This window comes from Capra hircus, chromosome 20, assembly GCF_001704415.2.
Source record: "Capra hircus breed San Clemente chromosome 20, ASM170441v1, whole genome shotgun sequence".
In the NCBI taxonomy this organism is placed as follows: domain Eukaryota; kingdom Metazoa; phylum Chordata; class Mammalia; order Artiodactyla; family Bovidae; genus Capra; species Capra hircus.
This window is the reverse complement of record NC_030827.1, coordinates 62809239-62830328: the sequence shown is the minus strand read 5'-3', so window position 1 is coordinate 62830328 and position 21090 is coordinate 62809239. Positions and strand designations below refer to the sequence as shown.

General features: G+C 51.2%; 1 protein-coding gene across 1 annotated transcript; it reads left to right on the top strand.

Moving 5' to 3' along the window:
- On the top strand, positions 1196-19713 carry ROPN1L (rhophilin associated tail protein 1 like). Its single transcript, XM_005694858.3, has 6 exons — positions 1196-1315; positions 1651-1805; positions 7965-8088; positions 9228-9389; positions 17322-17497; positions 19533-19713. Exons 2-6 carry the CDS (start codon positions 1675-1677, stop codon positions 19594-19596), a joined length of 657 nt encoding a protein of 218 aa, XP_005694915.1. The 5' UTR covers positions 1196-1315; positions 1651-1674; the 3' UTR covers positions 19597-19713.

The window sequence follows — 21090 nt, the reverse complement described above, 5'->3', positions numbered from 1 at the left end:
GTGTAAGCATGTGTCCACAGGTACTCTTATCAACACCCGTGTCAGGTGGCATGAGCCCTGGGCAGCTCTGTGGGGTGCTTCTTTCACTTCATATTTCTGAACATCTTTTTATCTCAGTATATAAGTAGCTGTCCCATTGAAAAATTTATAGCTGTATTGTATTCCATTGTGTGAATAAGATTATGATTTAAGTTTTCTGACAGTTAACTTATTTTATTACATGCTACAGTAAACATTTTTGCCCATATTACTTTATTAGTATTTCTGTAGGATAAATTTCTGGAAGACTGCTAAATCACTTTGCCCCATTAACACTTCTCTCTCTTGGTGTATGAAATTCCTTGTTTTCCCATAACGTTAAACAGTACCTATTTTCAGTTTAGCAAGTGCTCTGAATTTGGAATCGTGTGTCTTCACTTAGTAGGTAGGCTTCATTTGCTAAGTTGCCCAGTTGAGGTGTTGTGTTTGGGGCCTTCTGGAGATAGCTCTGTCTATCGATTTAGCAGGTCTTCATCTTCGTGCCTGGAGGCGGGAAAGGAGAGGTCGGTCTCAGGCCTGTTTCTTCCAGTGTGGGTGTTAAGGGCACCTTGCAGCAGCCAGCCAGGAGACCCGGAAACTAGGCTTCACACCTTGCACGCTACTCTAGTCAGCATCCACCAGAATGGAACAGTTTCTCCTACCCTCGGACCCCAGAGCTATCGTATCGGGGAAAAAAGTAACTTATTTACTCCCAGACCCAATCAGATCGGCTCAACCCCACCATCTTATTTAGGAAAACAAGTTAAAATCTTTCGGCTGGAAACTGCCACTCTATATAGTGGCAGGGGCCAGGCTTCCGCAGAGAGGCTCGGGCCGCGGGCACATGTCAGCTCCCAGGACCTCAAAGGCTTCCTTCCACGGAGGCCACGAGGCATCTCGTTCCAAAGCTTCACCGAACCAGTGCAAAAGAAGAGAGGGCCTTTTGCGAATTCGCTTCTCACAGTTGGTAGTGGGAAATCGATCCAAACGTCCTCTTTTTTTAACTGAAAAGTTCGGCTCGTGCATCCGTAAACTACCCGTTTATGCAAAGCGGACGCCGAAGCTAGACTGCGCAAGCGCATCGCTCCCCCGACCCCCCCCCCAAGCCCCGACCAGCACACGCGGCCAATCCCGGCTCTAGGCGTGTGCGCCTGCGCGACGCCAGAGGGGCGGAGACCGCGCGCGCGTCTCGGTTGCCTGGTTACTGCTGCGAGACAATAACGCCGGGTTGCAGCTTCTGGTCTGTTGCTAGGAAGGGCGGTTGGCTCTCATTTTCAGAGGAGCCTGCGGAGGAGCGGTAAGAGCATTTCTCCGTCCCCCGCGCCTTGGGAAGCCGGCCCCTTGGCCCGCCTCCAAACCCGAGACCCCCAGCCCCCGTCCGCGCCCCACTCCAAACCCAGGGAGACACGGACTGCCTGGCCTGGCCCAATTTAACCCTGGGACCCCGATCTGGTTCCGGATCCGGGACCCCGCCCCCAGCCCCTCGCGTCCCACAGACCGCTGGCCCCGGCCAGGATCTAAACTCGGGACCTGGGACCCCGGCCCCGGAACCCCTTGGCAGGCGCGTCTCCCGCGCGCCCCAGGCTGACCGAGTCGTCCTTCCTCTCCCCCTCCCCCCCTGCCCCCTTCCAGCTTGGTTCTGGTCTGCGGAGAGCGATGCCGCTTCCCGACACCATGTTCTGCGCGCAGCAGATCCACATCCCCCCCGAACTGCCGGACATCCTGAAGCAGTTCACCAAGGCTGCGATCCGCACCCAGCCTGCCGACGTTCTCCAGTGGTCCGCGGGGTAAGCCCCTCTTGGGCCAGTACCTGCAAGAGCCGGCCCGTCGGCATGTCCAGTCGTGCCTAGTGAACCCTCCTACCTGGACCAGTGGTCCAACCCTCAGGACACAGACCAAGTACCGACGGAACTTAGCATTGGTAGCATCTACACCTAAGTATCTGTCTAGGAAACATCATGCATTATTGACTATGAGACCAGAAATTACTGCACAATGCCCATTTATCTACGAAGTAGTGACACCATTCTTGGAGAATGGTATTTATGCAGGTAGACTGAAATTTATAAAGCAGTAACATGGGATAAAAAGGTTTTGCATTGTGTTATAAAAGTCAAACTATCACAGTCCCTTTATCTTACTTGTGAAATGATTTTACAAAGAGAAATCGTAGGCTTATGTTCCTTGTCATCAGAGAATCCTCCAGGATTAGGTACTTGTTGAGTTTTTTGGAACCAGAGGGACTGGCTTCAGTTAGAGTAAACATCCCAAGAATGCAATAAGGTTAAACTCTGTCCATCCTAGTTCACAGCACAAGAGACCTGACAGTGTCTTGCAGCAAACATTCTAACCATTTCCAAGAACAGATTATCAATGCTTTTATAAAGTCACAAGTCAACAGACCGTGTGTGTGTGTGTGTGTGTGTGTGTGTGTGTGTGTGTACGCGCGCGCGCGTGCACTCAGCCCTGCTCAGTTATGTCCGACTCTTTGCGACTCTGTGGACTGTAGCCCACCAGGTTCCTCTGTCCGGGGAATTTTCCAGGAAGAATACTGGGGTGGGTTGCCGTTTCTTCTCCAGGCAGAGATCTCTACCCAGAGATCTAACCCAAGTCTCTTGCGTCCCCTGCATTGGTAGGCGGATTCTTTACCCCAGCAGACTTTGGAATCATTAAAATAAATCCTGATGCTTTTACAGGAAAGCTCTTTGTCCTTTTGTAGTAAACAGACTCAGAAACTCAAATCTGTGGTCACAGAATCAGTAGAAATCTAACTTAGGGTTTTTGTTTTTTTTTTTTTTTTAGTAATGAGTGTCAAATTTTGCTGAATTTCTCTATAAATTGTATGACCAAAGTGAATTATTACTAGGATGGCTGTAACAGATAACCACCAAATGTGATGGCTTAAAACAACAAACATCTCTGTTCTCACAGTTCTGGAAGCCTAAAGTCCAAAATCAGTTTCACCAGGCTACACTCAAGATATTGCCAGGGCTTTGCTCTCAGCTGGTAAAGAATCCGCCTGCACTGTGGGAGACCTGGGTTCGATCCCTGGGTTGTTGGAAAGATCTCCTGGAGAAGGGAAAGGTTACCTACTCCAGTATTCTGGCCTGGAGAATTCCATGGACTGTATAGTACATGGGGTCGCAAAGAGTCGGATACGACTGAGCGACTTTCACTTTTACTTGCTCTCTCGAGACTCCAGGGAGAATCCGACCCCTCCCCTTGCCTTTTCCAGCTTCTGGACCTGCATTCCTTGTGTTGTTGGGCTCCTGGGCCCTTCCTCCATTGCCAGCACTGTGGCGTTCTCACATGTACCTCTGCCTCCCTCCTCTAGGAGCACTTGTGATTGCATTTAGGAACCATCCAGATAGTTCTGGATGGTGTTCCCAGCTCAAAATCCTCTCTCAAACACGTGAGAAAATTTGAGCATATATTTGCTCAAAATACATGCAAACTCCCTGTTGCCATGTAAAATAAGATCCACAGCTTCCAGGATCAGGGCCAGGGTATCTTTGGGGCCCTCACTGCACCTACCAGACAAGGCTGCTGGTTAACGAGCACTTTACCTCTGACAAATGCTTCTGAAGGACTCTCTCAAGGTTCTTGCCCAAAATTGTGGTCTCTGAGTTTTTTTTTTTTTTTAATTCATTTTATTTATCTTTTTTTTCCTTTCTAGTTATGCTGAGTCTTTGCTGCTGTGCACTGGCTTTCCCTGGTTGTGGAGAGCGGAGGTTACTCTCTGGCTGCCGTGCTCGGGCTTCTCATGGGGTGGCTTCTCTTGTTGCAGAGCACAGCCTCCAGGGCGCACAGGCTTTAGCAGCCACAGCATTGGGCTCAGTAGTTTCGGCTCCTGGGCTGTAGAGTCTGGGCTCAGTGGTGTGGTGCACGGGCTTAGTTGCTCTGTGGCATGTGGGATCCTCTGGGACCCGGGACTGAACCCATGTCTCCTGCATCAGCAGGCAGATTCCCATCCGTTGGGCCACCAGGGAAGTCTGTGGCCTCTGGTTTTAACCATTACTCAAGCCTAAATAAAAGATCACAGCTCTTTCAAAAGAGTTTATTCATACTTAACCAAACCTTCCAAGATTTAATCTTCTTTTTTTCTTCTTCTTGGAACGTTATATTTGGTAACACTTTAGAGGCAGCTCTTTTAAGCTTCACTTTAATTGAAAAGGCTTAATCAAGAACCTTCTGAATGTTCCATGCCGCTAATTTCGTTTTTAAGAACAATTTTGGAGTTGAGGAGAAAAAGCAGGCATTGTTCACGTGTCTCTGCTCACTCAGAACAGAATCTGTTAGGCAGAGATGTTGTTCAGGAGAACGTAAAGTGGTCTTTGAAAGATTTTGTAGCGATTGGGGTTAAGACAAGGCAGGAGAGGAAATAGCCTGTGACACAAGGACCACGATAGGAAGGAAACGCAACGAGAAACCAAGCAGGGAGCCAGGATGCGCTAGCTAGCTAGCAGGCACTCACGGGAGGGTTCTTGTCAGACAAGGTTGTCAGGAGGCAAAGGTGGTCCAGCCTGGCTGGACCTTATTATGTCATTGAGCCCTAAAGGCTTTTGCTCACATGTGCCTTCTGTGCATGTGACATAAATTGGCCTGGCCACTCAAGCAGGCCTCCTCCACCCTGGCTCTGATGATGCTGTGACTATACAGACCTTTGTCAGCAAAATGATGCTTTTTAATACACTGTCTAGGTTGGTCATAGCTTTTCTTCCAAGGAGCAAGCATCTTTTAATTTCTTGGCTGCAGTCATCAAAAGCTCTTTGGGGGCGTGTGAGGCTGTCCTGTGCATTGTAGGGTCCTTAGCAGCCTGTTGACCTGCACCCACCAGGTGCCAGTAATACCAGTCAGCCCTGGTTGTGAAAACCAACGGTGCCTCCAGGCACTGCCTGTGCCTTCTTGGGGAGGGGGCACTGCTCTAGAGGCTGCCCCGAGCCTGGGGCCTGCTCTGATGCTGATGAGGAATAGTCTGGGTTGTTGTTGTTCAGTCGCTCAGTCGTGTCCGACTCTGCAACCCCACGGTGTACAGCACGCTAGGCCTCCCTATCCATCACCAACTCCCAGAGCTTGCTCAAACTCGTGTCCATCAAGTCAGTGATGCCATCCAACCATCTCATCCTCTGTCGTCCCCTTCTCCTGCCCTCAATCTTTCCCAGCATCAGGGTATTTTCCAACGAGTCAGCTCTTCACATCAGGTGGCCAAAGTATTGGCGTTTCAACTTAAGCATCAGTCCTTCCAATGAATATTCAGGATTGATCCCCTTTAGGATGGACTGGTTGGATCTCCTTGCAGTCCAAGGGACTCTCGAGAGTCTTCTCCAGAACCACAATTCAAAAGCATCAGTTCTTTGGTGCTCAGCCTTCTTTATGGTCCAACTCTCTCATCTGTACCTGACCATTGGAAAACCCATAGCTTTGACTCTACAGACCTTTGTCAGCAAACTGATGATTTTTAATATGCTGTCTAGGTTGGTCATAGCTTTTCTTCCAAGGAGCAAGCGTCTTTTAATTTCTTGGTTGTAGTCACTATCCACAGTGATTTTGGAGCCCCTCAAAATGAAGTCTGTCATTGTTTCCATTGTTCCCCCATCTATTTGCCATGAAGTGACGGGACCAGATGTCATAATCTTAGTTTGTTGAATGTTGAGTTTTAAGGCAACTTTTTCACTCTCTTTTTTCGCTTTCATCAGGAGGCTCTTTAGTTCTTCTTCGCTTTCTGCCATAAGGGTGGTGTCATCTGCATATCTGAGGCTACTGATATTTCTCCCTACAGTCTTGATTCCAGCTTGTGCTTCATCCAGCTCAGCATTTTTCATGATGTGCTCTGCATATAAGTTAAATAAGCAGGGTGACAATAGATGAAAACCCCAGTTAGGATTAACATGGTCACATGAAGCCCCCTTCCCCCAGCCTGGCCCTTTAGGGCTTCGGATCTACATTTGTCTAACTCATGCTACCTGCCTTTTAACTTTCTCTCAAACCATCGGGTTAACGAAGACTGTATTTGTCCTAAAAGCATGAAAACAAAATTGAATTTGAGGGGTGGAGAGAGAAAAAGGGTGTGAGATATAAAATTCCTTTTAGTCTGGTGAATGTCTTTTTACCTACACTTTGTTACATGTTCTGAGATGTTTCTAATTATTCATATATCTAAAAATTTTTATTGGAGTAGAGTTTATTTACAGTGCTTTTCTAGTTTCGAGTGTATAGAAAAGTGATTCAGTTACATATATATCCATTTTTTTAAAGATCCTTCACCCATATGTATGTACGTGTATGTATTAGTCGCGCTGCTTCTGCTAAGTCGCTTCAGTCGTGTCCGACTCTGTGTGACCCCACAGACGGCAGCCCACCAGGCTCCCCTGTCCCTGGGATTCTCCAGGCAAGAATGCTGGAGTGGGTTGCCATTTCCTTCTCCAATGCATGAAAGTGAAAAGTGAAAGGGAAGTCATTCAGTTGCTACCCTTTGGACTGCAGCCCACCAGGCTCCTCCGTCCATGGGATTTTCCAGGCAAGAGTACTGGAGTGGGGTGCCACTGCCTTCTCCGATTAGTCGCTCAGTTGTGTCCAATTCTTTGCGACCCATGGACTGTATAGCCTGCCAGCTTTCTCTGTCCATGGAATTTTCCAGGCAAGAATGCTGTTGTAGGTAGCCATTCCCTTCTCCACAGGATCTTCCCAACCCAGGGATCGAATCCAGGTCTTCTGCATTGCAGGCAGATTCTTTATCATCTGAGCTACCTGGGAAGCACCCTTTACCCCTATAGGTTATTAGAGAATACTGAGTAGAGTTCTCTGCGCTATACAGTAGGTCCTTGTTATATATATTTTTATATAGTAGTGGGTGTATGTCAGTCTCCCAGTTTATCCCTTCTCTCCACATTTCCCCTTGGGTAACCAGAGTTTTTCATATTTTTTATATTATTTCCTGTGACCCTGGATGGTTTCGTGTTTTGTTTTCCTGGATATGTCATTTCTTTGATGGTGGGAGAGTGATGTGGGCAGCAAATGTCATTATTTCAGGAGCTGGTCTCCACTGACACGTGTTTTGCAGAGACCCCACGTGGCACCCTTCTCCCTCCCGCAAGATACCCGATGTACACCCCCTCCTGAGTTGTTGCCCCAAACTATCTCCATGCCTGCTTGTTCCCAGAATTAGCAGCCATGTCCATGTCCCAGAAAGGAACAATTAAGGGGAAAAAACGTACCAAGCAGGAAAAGTGAAGGGTAGGGAATGTCGGCACCTGACTCAGCCAATCAGGTGACTTCGCTGCTCCAGGGGGGTTCTCAGACCTGCATAGGCAGAGATGCTTGAAATCCTGCCTCTCAAAATGTGGCAGGGCCAAGTCTGCAACTCTCCAAGTGGCATGACCTTGCATGCGACCTTGCACTTGGGTTCATGTGGGGCCCTGACCTCCACCTCCTCTGGCAGCGTCTCTGGACCTGGATGGATGTTTGCTTGATAAAAGTAGCACGTGTTACTGGAGACCCCCAGGCGTGCTAGACGAGGGGTCCCTGAGTCTGGAGCTGCCATTGTCCCCGTTGTGCAGACAGGGAAACTGAGGCACAGGAGAAGGTGAAGTCCAAGAGCTGAGTGGAGGAGCCAGGAGGGGAGCCCAGGCCAGGGGCCCCAGCCCGGTCCTCCCTCGTCACGGCCTCCCTCTGGGGTCGGTGATGAAAGTGCCTGAATTTGAGGGCTGCTTGTGTGTCAATGAATCCGCCTGCCAATGCAGGAGACGTGGGTTCAATCCCTGGGTTGGGAAGATCCACTGGAGAAGGAAGTGGCAATCCACCCCAGTATTCTCGCCTGGAGAATCCCACAGACAGAGGAGCCTGGAGGGCTACAGTTCGTGGGGTTGCAAAGAGTCAGACACGACTGAGCGATTGAACAACAACAGCATGTGTCGATGAAGCTTCAGAGATGTCTGTTGTTGTTTCAGGTATTTTTCGGCTTTGTCAAGAGGAGATCCACTGCCCGTGAAGGACAGAATCGAAATGCCCATGGCCACTCAGAAAACAGACACAGGCCTGACTCAAGGACTCCTTAAAGTTTTGCACAAGCAGGTATCAGAGTCTGTGATCAGTCAGCTGAGCTTGAGATAAAGCTGCAGGACCTCCATGGTCATCCATCCACAGCCCTGTGCCCCCTTCAGGGAACCTTTGAGATTTAATCAAGGAGGGAATCTTGAATTCAGTGACCTTCCTCTGGTTTAAAGAACCCAAGATCACTGTTCACAATTATATAGACATACACTTCCTTTTTTTAAGTACTTGCATTAAGATGCAAGAGGCTTTTGGACTGTAATGAATGGTTTGAAAATATGGAATTTCAGACTTGGGGGTTGCAAGATCCTTTTTGAAATATGAGTTTATGAAAACTATGCTAAACATGATAAGCTGCCACCTTCTTCATCTGAAGGGGTATCTGGTTTCCAGCCCTCCTGAAAGCCCTTGAGACCCACTGGCTCACTTAGAGAGTTCATAGAAAGTGTGTTTTATCGGAATGATTAGGCTGTATTGCCAAAACAGATCAGTGGTAGAGCCCTGAGTTTTAAAGTGGCTTGTCCCCATTATGTGTTCCTGACCAGGGTGCTGACTTCTATACACGGGATTCTCCCATGGCTTTCTCACTTAAGGGAAAACGAATAACCACTGAAAGAGAGAGGTAGTCTGGGGGAAGACACGCTAAAATTGCTCAAAGCTCTTCCATGCAGAATACTGCTAGCAGATCACAGAAGTCACCCATTTTCATCAAGTTGTCTTAAAATAGTAGAAGGAATACATGTATTTTCTGGGTTAAAATTTCTCCCATTTAACTGTCAGCATGTTGCGGAGTTGGATTTCATTTGGTCTGTGGAAGTTTATTTGTGTTGTGAAGTGTTGCTCCTCATGTCCGTGTGCTCATTTCATTAAGTCATAACATTATGCCATGTTCGCTTCACAGTCCTTTTTTCTCTCAAGAAGTAACTTGTTGCCAGTCTAGTTCCCAGTACCACCCGCCCCCCGCTTCCCTGCTCATGTAGCCCAGCTCCCACGACACACACACATACACCCCCACCCCCACCCCTCCCCTAGTGGTGGGCTAACGGTGAAGCTCATCTTTGAACGGGGATGGGTACTCTATGTAAGTCTTTGCAAGCATTATGTGATTTCTTAGGTCCTCATCTTAACATCAATTATGTCATGCTGTGCTTTCCAAATAGTGTAGCCACAAGGAGTATGTGGACTTGGCAGATCTTGAGCAGAAATGGAAAAATTTGTGCCTGCCTATAGAAAAATTCAAAGCTCTCCTGCAGCTGGATCCTTGCGAAGACAAAATCGAGTGGATAAAATTTTTAGCACTTGGATGCAGCATGCTTGGTGGGGTACGTACCTACAAATAGCCTGTTAATAATTCTGAGTGATCATAGGCCTGCTGTCCAAATAACTTAGCTGTTTCAGTAACTGTAAGAACACTCTCATCACTTTAGTAACGCTCATGATTTTAGTCATTTTGTCTTAGGCAGTTTTTTTCAGATGCTTATTGTATTTTAGGCTTGTAGTTATTTAACTTACAGAAGTTAAATACTTATGAGTGCCTCAGTGTAAAAGATGTTAACAGTAGGTAAAACATGTAGATACCATGAAAATGTGTTCAGTGTTTAGAAGAGAATGCATCAATGACTTTTATTAAACTATACATCATTTGACAAATTGATAGGTTTCCCTCTTGTGCAAAAAGAAATAAAATTATCTTCTATTTTAGTTAAAATCAATTATTAGTCACCTATAGCAGTTAAAATCAATTACTAGTAACTTAAAGCAGATACCTTGCTGATGTTAAGAAGTCTAACCCATACAGGTTTAGGACTGAAGACACAGACATCCCTCCAGTCTGTGAACTGAGAAGGGCGGTGGGTGTGGTGGGGAGGGGCTGGAGGTCTAGAGCCTGTCTTCAGCTCTAGAATTTGAGTCGCTGCGTGAGACCCAGGTGTCAAGTCCACTTTCAGTGTGTGAAGAAAAGGACTGAGAAAAGAGCCAGCTCCTTTTACTGCCGAGACCAGGTGTGCAACCCCGTCCCTTCAGTCTTTGGACCCCAGAGCACATACTTGGCTAATCCTTAGTCCTTGCTTCATGGGGCACCCTCATCTTGGGTCCCTGCGCAAGCCTCCTTGATTCCATTTTAACTCTCTAGCAGTACTTTGTCTTCTGACACTACCTCACAGGGCCACTGACAGCTAACTGCCTGCAGCTAACCTTCCATCCTATCCCCGCACTGCCCTCCATGTCAAGCATCGGCTGCCCTGAGCTCCTGCTTCCCGTTGAGCGCCTATGGACCCCCAAGAAATACTTGATTTAATTTTAGCTGGTTTCAGCTTTATGTTGTCACTAATCTTCTGGAACTTTTCTTTGATTCCAAATTAGATTTCTCTTTGTTCATCTGCCTGGCTACAGACACTATGGTTCATTCACCTCCCTCTGCTGTGCAGTGCCCACTCTGCGAGTATCGCGCACTTTACCACCTCTGTTCATGGCCCCAGTGAGAAACTCGGAAACCCCAAAAAAGCCGGGAGTCAGGCTGGCTGCTCCCTTTCGTGGTGTCCCTGCCCACAGGTGGCGTTTCCCGCCAGCCCTGGGCTGGACAACCCAGACCCTGTTGCCACCTGTCTCTGGGCTCCGAGGCCACTGAGGAGAATCACAGCGGGGTGTCACTGAGAAGGACAAAGATGCATTTAGTTACTGGAGGAAATTTTATGTGGCTTTGTTCATCCAGAGCTCCAGGAAAGGGAGATTTTAATAACACAAAATGAATACCCAATATTTGATTTGATGGTTTATTCCTCTAAACTTGGTTTATGAGGCTTAGATTTTTATAAAGATGGGAAATCAGAATATTTCATCTTTGGGGGATCCATCTTTGTAAGTGCTCCCTCCCAAATCAGGAGAATCGGGCGCCAGATTTCAAACCAGATTAGCTTGTGTTCTGCAAGAGGAGGCCTCATAGCTGTATGTGGGGCGTGACGCTAGATGGAGACATTTGTTAAGGATGGAGCTTCCCTTCCAGACTGAAGCCTGGGCAAGTGACAGGGAAAGAGCACACTCACGTCTCTTTTCTTCCCGGAACGTGTCGCTCAGCCCATCAGCCCATGGGGGTCCAGCACTGGCTCCTGACTAAGCCGCCTGGGCCCGGACTGGGCCATTGACTCTCTCCTATTTCTCTGCAGGGAGGTGACCCTGGGGAGAGGGTTCAGGTGTGAAAGTCCCCTGCTCCTCTGCCAGGCAGAGTTCAGAGCCTGGGATGCCTGCTCCATCCTGGCCTGCCCACCCCCTCAAAAAAACCCCAGGGCAGGGCTAGCTGTGGTCCACGGGGGCTGTGATGGGCCAGGCCCAAGGGGACATGTGCTCTGTTGACCCACCGGTGCCCATGTTGGCAGGACAGCTTGGAGACATCCCAAAAGCCCAGAGATGTGACTTCCGGGAGATGGCCCTTCAGGCAGATTGGCACCTTAGCACTTGTCTTTATGCTTAGAAGAAGGAAACATTCAGAAAGGAGCCAGTGAGGAACCGAAGCGGGATGAGAAGGAGGAATTTCTCATGGATGACTGCGGTCCACTTCTCCGCACACTGGACTGCCGTGAAGCTGGAATCTGGTCACTGTGCCTCGCTGAGATGCATCTACTCCGGCTGCCCCACCCGCGGTGTCTCGTGGCTTGTGGCTTTTCAGGATCTCTTTGGCGTCTCTCTAGTTGGATGGATTGAGTCCTCTGCAAAGACTGGAACCTTCTCTGAGATTTCCGAGCCATATGTCTCATTCCTTCCATGGATGTCTGTCGATTGCAGCTTGGTGTGGGCTTTGCTCTGAGTGCCAGGGATCTCGACACCCCATGGGCGACATCTGGTATATCCTCTGAGCCCCAAGTGCTGCTCTGGTTCTTGAGTGGAAGCTTCAGATGCGACTGGGGGCAGGGCATGGGAGCAAGAGCATCAGGGGGCTCTGCCTCAGGAACCTCGGCCATGGGCAGAGGGCCTGTCTCCCAAGGTGCATGATCGCTGGGTGAGATGACCACAAGTCTGCGTTGTGATCTTCACCTAACATTTCTGCTGCCCCATCAATGTCCTAAGAAGTAGATCAACATTTTTCATCTGTTTTTTTTTTTAAGTATGGAGATCTTTTTTATAACATGAAAAAGTTGAAAGTGGACCATAAGGAAGACTGAGCACTGAAGAATCGATGCTTTCAAACTTGTGGTGCTGGAGAAGACTCTTAAGAGTCCCTTGGACAGCAAGGAGATCAGAGCAGTCCATCCTAAAGGAAATCAGTCCTGAATATTCGTTGCAAGGACTGATGCTGAAGCTGAAACTCCAATACTTGGCCATCTGATGTGAAGAACTGACTCACTGGAAAAGACCCTGGGAAAGATTGAAGGCAGGAGGAGAAGGGGATGACAGAGAATGAGATGGTTGGATGGCATCACCGATTTGATGGGCATGAGTTTGAGTAGGCTCTGGGAGGTGATGGACAGGGAGGCCTGGCGCGCTGCAGTCCACGAGGTTGCAAAGAGTCGGACACGACTGAGCGACTGGACGACAGCGGCAAAACAGCCGTGGACCGAGTCCACCCTCCCACCCGCCCCACAGTGGCGAGCTGCTCCCCCAGCCCCGGCTCATCTTTGAAAAGCTTTTGAACTTCCTCATTCACGGGAATGTCCCTCCATGTGTACAGCTGCAAATATACGTGTGTCATCTGGACGTATTGCTTACGTATGGCCGTCGTTTCCAGTGTTCTCACCAGGTGTGGGAATGTTTGGAGCCCTTGTCTGTTTTCTCTTTAATCCTCCAAGAAGCCCTCTGAGGAAAGCCCTGATCTCGGAACCCGTGGGCTGGAGGGCTGAGCGGAGCGGAGGGCAGGGGGAGGCAGTGGGGTGGGATTTGAACTCAGACCATGGGCTCCAGAGCCGCCGCTCCTGGTGGACACGGGGGGTGGGATCCCTGTGATGACTCTCTAGCCCAGGCAGTGTGCCGCCCACAGGCTGGGACACGCCCCAGAGAGTGCCAACTCCTCGGCCTTCCCTTCGATACCACTTTATACCCTTAAAGCGAAAAGAAGAAAGAAAGTGAAGTTGCTCAGTCATGTCTGACTCTTTGCGACCCCATGGACTGTAGCCCACCAGGCTCCTCCATCCATGGAATTCTCCTGGTGAGAGTACTGGAGTGCATTGCCATTTCCTTCTCCAGGGATCTCCCCGACCCAGGGATTGAACCCAGGTCTCCTGCGTTGCAGGCAGATGTTTTACTGTCTGAGCCACCTGGGAAGCCCTGTCCTAAGGTGATCCGCTCCCTAAAACACTGTGTGCCAGCCTGCTGACCACGCTCACCCTGGAGGCCTCAGACCCCCATCCCACCCAGCTGCGGGCCGCCCGTGGGCTCTGGTGTCTCTGAGCACCGCGGGGCCCTGGGTGCTGGAGGTGGCATCCTCCAGGCTGCACTCTCCCCTGGTTCAGGTTCCCAGCGGGGCCTCGCGAGCTCGTCCGGAGATGCTCACCTGTGAGCCTCAGGCTGCAGGCTCACGTACTAACTGCCTCCCAGCTAGAAGACAGCTGCCCCTGCCCACCACACCCCGGCTGTGCGTCCGCTTTGTGGGGCCGGGGGCAGTTGGGTCAGCGGATGCTGAGGGTGCTGGTCCCTCCATCCCTCCAGCCCAAGGCACTGGCTTCACTCACATCCGAGAATGTGGCACTAGCCACGAGCCCCAGGCACGCACTGTAAATGAGGAAGCTTGTGAGGAAAGGAAGTGAAACGGAGCGAAGGGGGCGCTTCTTTAAAAATGAGACCTGGGGGTCAGTGCCACTGCCCGACCTCGAGTCTGGTGTCCCCCCTAGAGCTCTGGCCACAGGGCGGGAGTGAGTGCCCCGCACTGTGTCCTGTGTTCAAAGGGTCAGGCAGAGTGTGGTCCATGTTGTTCATTCCCTGCAGCTAAAAGGGACCCGCCGGGGGCGATAAGGTGGCTCGCGGTGTCGTCAGGACAGCAGCTGCAATGCGGAGACTGGAGGGGCCCACAGGACCAGCGCTGCACGTGCTCGGGAGGCCAGGTCTCTCCTGCGTCTCCACTCGAATTGAGATGAGGCCTCAGCATGCCTGGGCTTCCCTGGCGGCTCAGATGGTAAAGCCTCCACCTGCCAACTCAGAAGATGTTAGAGACACAGGTTTGATCCCTGGGTCAGGAAGATGCTCTGGAGGAGGGAACTGGCAGCTGACTCCAATATTCTTGCCTGGAGAATCTCACGGACAGAGGAGACTGGAGGGCTACGGTCCCTGGGATCACAAAGAGTCGGACATGACTGAACAACTGACACTTTCAGGCGTGCACGCTGCCCCGGCATGCACTGCAGCCGCCGCCTCCTGGGCCAACCACCAGCAAGAGAATAACAAGCAGCGGGTTAGTGGGGCTGCTGCCCAGAAGATGAGTCCTTGTAGCTGGTGAGCAAGTAGCCTTAGGACCCATGACCCTTAGGGTGAGAGAGCTGTTGTAGGGAACAGAGTTCCCAAGCCAAGCAAGTTGACTAATGAGTCCTTGTGGACATAAAAACTGCCGCGAGTCTTTGCGTCGGAGATGTTAACACCGGTAATGTCATCACATCTTTGCGGGGGGAAGTGATGCCAGCATGTTTGGATGCATTTTTTTTCCCCTAAAATATCTCTTCCTCGGAAGCGCTGGAGCAGCAGTCATGAAGCACGTCTGCTCTGGCTCCTTGCCAGCTTCCTCCACCCCTCAGCCCTGCCGTAGGCCCCCCAGCCTCGCCTCGATGACTGTCATCCGGTGTGTGGGCTCAAACAGCAGGATCTAACAGAGCAACTAATCTCTGAGACATTTCAAGCAGGGAACCTGTAAAATACACAACTCTCTGTTCACCCAGTCCTCCCTGGGGATGGTCTTTCGGGGAGATGGTGCGTGCGGTGGTCCCTGCAGAAATGAATAAATGAATGCCACCATTTTTTCTAACTAGAGCATCCCCTCGTCCCCAGAGCTGGGCTGACGTCAGGACTGTGAGGTTGTCCGCTCACCCTTCGCATCCCGTCTCAGCAGGGGCCGTCGGTCGGGGTGGGTGTGGACGGTGGTGGTTTGCAGACACCCCGAGTCCCAGCAGCTGGTGGGGGTGGGGGGCAGTGTGCGACCATGGTCCAGGCTCACCCCTAGCCAGTGTGTGTCACCCTCTGCCAGCTGCTCCCCGAGCCAGTCCAGAGGGGGGATGTGCTGGTCAGGGCCGGGCTTGGGATGCTGACTGCTGAATTCCCGTCCCAGCTGGCTCACCTGGTTGAGTGACCTGGCCTCTCGGCCCCCTTGACCCCATCTCGCACAGTCACCATGAGGAGTGAGTGAGATGCCTAGTCCATCTCTCGGGGTTCCTGCTGTGTGGCGATGCCGGGCTGTTAGCACTTTCTGGGCAGGAACCTCATTTCGGTGCCCCTGCCTTGCTCCTCCCACTGTGGGAAGCACCGCTGGTTTCTCTCTGATTGATGTTCACTGTGAGAGCCTGGTCCATCCCCTGGCAGTTGACGAAGCTGGTGTGTAGAAAGAGGACCTCAGGGAGGCCTTCTATCAGGGCCTGTTTCAGCAGCCTGTTAGAGCCCGGGGTGAGGGGCTCCGGCTAGCAACTGGCCAGAGGTGGGCCCCCTCGCGGTCTTACAGCCTCAGGAAGTGAGTTCTGCCCACCCCCTTGGGAGGCTGGCAGTGGGTCCCCTAATAGTCGAGGCTCTGGGTGAGAACCAGACCTCTGCCACCACCCGACTGGTGCCTCAGGAGCCGGCTGGCTGGGTGGCGGCCGGATAATGACTGTGTTTAAGGCCTGGCCCCGGCCCTCTGCGTGTCCCTGAGCCGCAGGACTCGCTTCCACGCGGCTGCTGCTCTGATCCAGTCGGTCTACCTGTGCCCTCCCCTCCACCTGCTGCCTCTCCCCGACCTTGGGGAACTATCCCCCGCAGCCAGCGCCCCCCCACCCCGCTTTTCCTGGCTCTCTCTTCCTCGTGAGCACAGCCCATGTTTCATTCCTTCAGGAGCTGCCCTGGAGGGCTCCAGTCTGTCCCAGAGGCTCGCATCTGCGCTCTGTGGGACCCACCGTCACTGTGGCAGCCCTCCATTTCAGCTCCCTGCGGGCAGGACAAGGCCTCAAATGTGGTGAAGACACGCCCACCAAGGCTGATTTCCTACCATCTCGCAAAACTGCTGGGGATTTAAGTCCAGTTCAGTTGCTCAGTTGCGTCCAACTCTGCAACACCATGGACTGCAGCGCACCTCCCTGTCCGTCATCAACTCCTGGAGCTTACTCAAATTAATATCCATCGAATCAGTGATGCCGTCCAACCATCTCATACTCTGTTGTCCCCTGCTTCTCCCACCTTCCATCTTTCCCAGCATCAGGGTCTTTTCCAAGGAGTCAGTTCTTAACATCAGGTGGCCAAAGTATTGGGTTTCAGCTTCAACATCAGTCCTTCCAGTGAATATTCAGGACTGATCTCCTTTAGGAGGGACTGATTGGATCTCCTGGCAGTTCAAGGGACTCTCAGGAGTCTTCTCCAGCACCACAGTTGAACAGCATCAGTTCTTTGGTGCTCAGCTTTCTTTATAGTCCAACTCTCACATCCATACATGACCACTGGAAAAACCATAGCCTTGACTAGATGGACCTTCCTGGGGTGTTTGACATGGGCCAGAGCTCCCCTGACCCTCACCCTCATACCCTGGTGACTAGAAGGGGTCGGATGGAGGAGCGTCAGCATGCTCTGGAATGTTCTGGAAGCTTGTGCCACGTGGGGTCGGGGAAGAGTTCTGGCTGAAAGTCAAGGATGCCGCGGAAGATGTGGTTGAGGGGGTGTCTGATCCAGGTTCGCAGCTGCCCCCAGCCTGCTCAGGGCCCTGCCAGCCCCATTCCCCCCACCACGGGTGGCCCAGTTGGGGACAGTTTGCTCTGTCCCGAGGTAGGTTGTGGGGCCAGAGGGATTGGTGTGCAAGTTGCCTTGTCCCTCGTCAATAAGATCCAGGCTTCCTCTTGTCTCTTCAAGAGTCATTCCCTGTTTAACATGAGAGAGAATCTGGAAATCAAACTCTTTTTTCAGGCCAATTACATCCTGATCGACCCTTTTCTTTTTCTTCCTTGTGGCGATTGTAAATTCCCGGTAGTTCTTAATTTAGACCGCCGAGAACATACTTGGGGAGAACTTCCGTAGGCTGCACGCAGGTGTCTGTCTGCGGCTGTCTTTGCTGTCGGTCTTAGCACATCGCAGCGTTAACCGTTTCCCCGCCTGCCCTCTGCTGTCTCCAGTCACTGAACACTGCGATGAAGCACCTCTGCGAGATCCTGACCACGGATCCCGAGGGCGGGCCCGCGCGCATCCCTTTCGGGACCTTCTCCTACGTATACCGCTACCTGTCGGAGCTCGACTCGGACATCTCTGCGTCGGACACCGAGGCCTACCTCTCCTCGCTGAAGGAGAGCGCGTAAGTGCACGCGCCGGGGCTCTCGGCTCTCAGACGATCGATCGGGCCTCTGACGGGAGGGAAGGAGCACACGCCGAGCCCCCCCGCCCCGAGGTGTCAGGTGTGGCTCGGTGGTGTGAGGAGGCCTGGCGGGGGCGCCGCTCAGCGCGCAGACTTCACATCCCGCCGGGGCTTCTTAAGCACGGGATGTGCGATGGTTTAACACCACGGTGCGTTCAAAAGGAAGAGTTCGTTTCTCGACAATGCAACCCAAAAATGGGTCCCCGCAGGTGGAGGGAGTCCAGACTCCCCGCGTGAGGGAGGAGCAGGGGGAAGTGACACCGTGCACCTCGCCCCCCACCTGCCCCCGGTGCTGCCTGCAGGGGCTGTGCCCCGCGAGGGAGGAGCCGCCCCCCAGGTGTCGGCTCTGCGCCTCTGCGGGTCTGAAAGGTGATGCTCGCCGGCCTCCGGACAGTGGGGCCGCTCCCCAGGCCCCCAGGCGCCCCTGCCCACAGTCCCCCGAGCCCCCACACCCGCCACCTGGAGCCACAGGACAGGTTTGCGGAGAGCCACGCGTGCCGTGCCGGGACGTAGTGGTGGTGCGCGCACGCGTGTGTGTTTGTGATGGTGATAGATCCCAAGACGGCAAGGCGACGAAGCCGCTGATGGCGACACTGACCGTGTCAGTCCCGCTGCCCGGCCCGGGAGCCTGCCCCCGGCAGGCCCATCCCCACCTCCCAGGCTTTCGTCCCCTCTCCCCGCCCCCCCAACCCATCTGGGGTTCTCCGGAGCTGGCCCCTCCCCTCCGCCCCTAAGGGGAGCCTGGCGCCCCCACAGCCCTCACCTGGAGCCCTCGAAACCCCTTCCTCTCCTCCATCCTTCAGAATCGCGTTCCCTACCCCTCCACCCCATCCCCTCCCCCATCCCATCCCCTCCCCCACCCCCGCCACGGGAAGGGGCGAATGGAGTCGCTCCTCACTCAAGCGGGGAGTCAGGACTCCCCCCACCTGCAGGGACCCATTTCTGTGTTTCATTGTTGAGAAACGAACTCTTCCTTTTGAATGCGCCCTCGTTTTTAAACCATTTGACATCCTATGCTTAAGAAGGCCGGTGGCGGGATAACTCGCCTCCCTCTGAGTTGCCCGTGGGTTCTGTCTGGCGTTGGCCCCCAGCTCCAAACTCCGATGTCAAGTGCCTACTGGACCTCCCTTCGGGGATGTCTGGTGCACCCCTCAGGCTTAAAACCATCCCAACAGAAATGCACGTTTGCCCAGCCTGAAAGTATAGGTAAAGGGCATTTAACTGCAGGCTGTGAGGTGGGAGTTTATAACCCGGTGTTTACAATTACAAAGACAGTAACCGGATTCTGCCTAAGCAGAGGTTGGGCTCCTGAGCTGGGAGGTCCCTGCACCCAGGAGGGACGTCCACTCTCTATCGCCAGGTGGCTCCAATGGGAGGCTCTTCCTAAGGGGTCGTTCCCCTGGGCCCATAAGAGGTGGTTCCTTTTTATGGTAAAGTATGTTTCAGAACCACTAACTTGTGTTCCTATTACTTTTAAATATGAGCCCTCAAGGCAGTTCTTATGTTCCCACTGACATGGAAAATAGACGTTGTTCCAGTTCAGTATTTTTACATCTAAGATGCTAGTAGAAGTTTACTAATGTTCACATCTTTTAAGAAATAAAACTATCTGTATATAAGGAGAAAAGTCAAAAGACGTTGTCAGTGCCAAAGTTTGATAGACTTAAGATACTCCTTTGAGCTCTATTGGATCAACTTTTAAAATACTAGAAAGATCCTCTTATACTAGTGACTAAATTTGAGTTGTCAATAAAGAAAAAATTTTAAACCTAGTACTAATTTTTTTCACCTAGAAATATATATGCATTTTTTTCAATGTAAGAAAATAGAGTGCTTTATTTTTAGAGGTACTAATTACTGAGTTGAGACCACAGTCAGTTTTTAAGGTAAAGCTAAATTATGCTATACTGCATAGAAACAGTATGATGTGCAGTAAGAGATTACTAATGGGTGTCTTTGTCTGTTTCCCATTTAGAGCTGCTAGAAAGAATGGTATGATAGGTCTTTCAGATTTCTTCGTTCTAAAGAGGAGAATTTAGAAAGCCTTGAAAAGAAAACTCAGAAGACAGGCCATTAATACAGAGAAGAACACATTTTAATGTCAAAATAGTGCCTTTCAAAACCTTGACACCAAATACAACATGTCATTAACCACATACATATGTAGTGTGAGTTTTTCTTGTAACGGAACATGACCAATGCATCATGGGGCCCTATTTAGTGATTAAAAGATGCTTCCTCCTTAGAATGAAAGCTATGACTGACCTACACAGCATATTCAAAAGTAGAGACATCACTTTGCTGACAAAGGTCCATATAGTCAAAGCTATGGTTTTTCTAGCAGTCATGTACAGATGTGAGAGTCGGACCACGAAGAAGACTGAGGACCAAAGAATTGATGCTTTTGCACTGTGGTGTTGGAGAAGACTCTTGAGAGTCCCTTGGACTGCAAGGAGATCCAACCGGTCAATCCTAAAGAAAACTGACTCTGAATATTCACTGGAAGGACTGATGTGAAGCTGAAGCTCCAATACTTTAGCCACCTGATATGAAGAGACAACTCACTGGAGAAAACCCTGATGCTGAGAAGGGCTTCTCTAATAGCTCAGTTGGTAAAGAATCTGGCTGCAGTGTGGGAGACCTGGTTCAATCCCTGAGTTTGGAAGATCCTCTGGAGAAGGGAAAGGCTACCCACTCCAGTATTCTGGCCTGGAGAATTTCATGGACTGTAAAGTCCATGAGGTCGTGAAGAGTCAGGCAGGACTGAATGACTTTCACTTCACTGATGCTGGGAAAGATTGATGGCAGGGGAAGAGGGGGGTGACAGAGGGCGAGAGGGTGAGATGGCATCACTGACTCAGTGGACAAGCTTGCTCAATGAGCAAGTTCCAGGAGATAGTGAAGGACAGGGAAGCCTGGAGTGCTGCAGTCCATGGGGTGGCAAAGAGTCGGACGTGACTTAGCGGCTGAACAACAACAACATTTAGTGATTGTTGTGCTCCGTGTTCTCCTAAGAGCCTCAATTGCAACACATTCATAGCAGAGAAATGACCCGGGGAAAGCAATCTGTTTGGAGTCTGCAGAGTAGGCAGGGGGAGGGGCAGGGTAGGATCAGCTGTACCTCTTCTTTCAGAACTCCTGAGCACAGGAAGGCAGAGCCCCTCTGCTCGCTGGCCGTCACACCTAGGCTCCCTGGGAGGAGCGTCTTGTGCTGAAGCTGGATCTTCTCTGTGACAGGACGGCCCAGGGGTCTCACAGGCTGGGAGAGCATCCACCGATGGGAGGCTAACGGGGCCATCAGCTTGGACCAGCGCCTGGTCCACTGCACAGAGACGAGCAGCTGACAGAGTCTCTTTGCTTTCTTCATATAAAATCTTCAAAACGACAGAGCCAACGAATACATCTCAGATTATTCTTCTGAGAACTGGGGAATGGTTTGGCTTGTTGCTTCTCTGAAAATGTGTTAACCATGCTAGTAGTCAGTTTTACCGGTGCTCAAAGATTCGTGAAAACACAGTTTTAGGGAGACCCAT

What these genes read in the sequence shown, in the direction of transcription:
- ROPN1L (XM_005694858.3), top strand. Translation starts at nt 1,675, where the DNA reads ATGCCGCTTCCCGACACCATGTTCTGCGCGCAGCAGATCCACATCCCC. An exon ending in TTAAAGTTTTGCACAAGCAG is followed by an intron (nt 8,089 to 9,227) that starts GTATCAGAGTCT and finishes CTTTCCAAATAG; the next exon opens with TGTAGCCACAAGGAGTATGT. An exon ending in GATGCAGCATGCTTGGTGGG is followed by an intron (nt 9,390 to 17,321) that starts GTACGTACCTAC and finishes TGCTGTCTCCAG; the next exon opens with TCACTGAACACTGCGATGAA.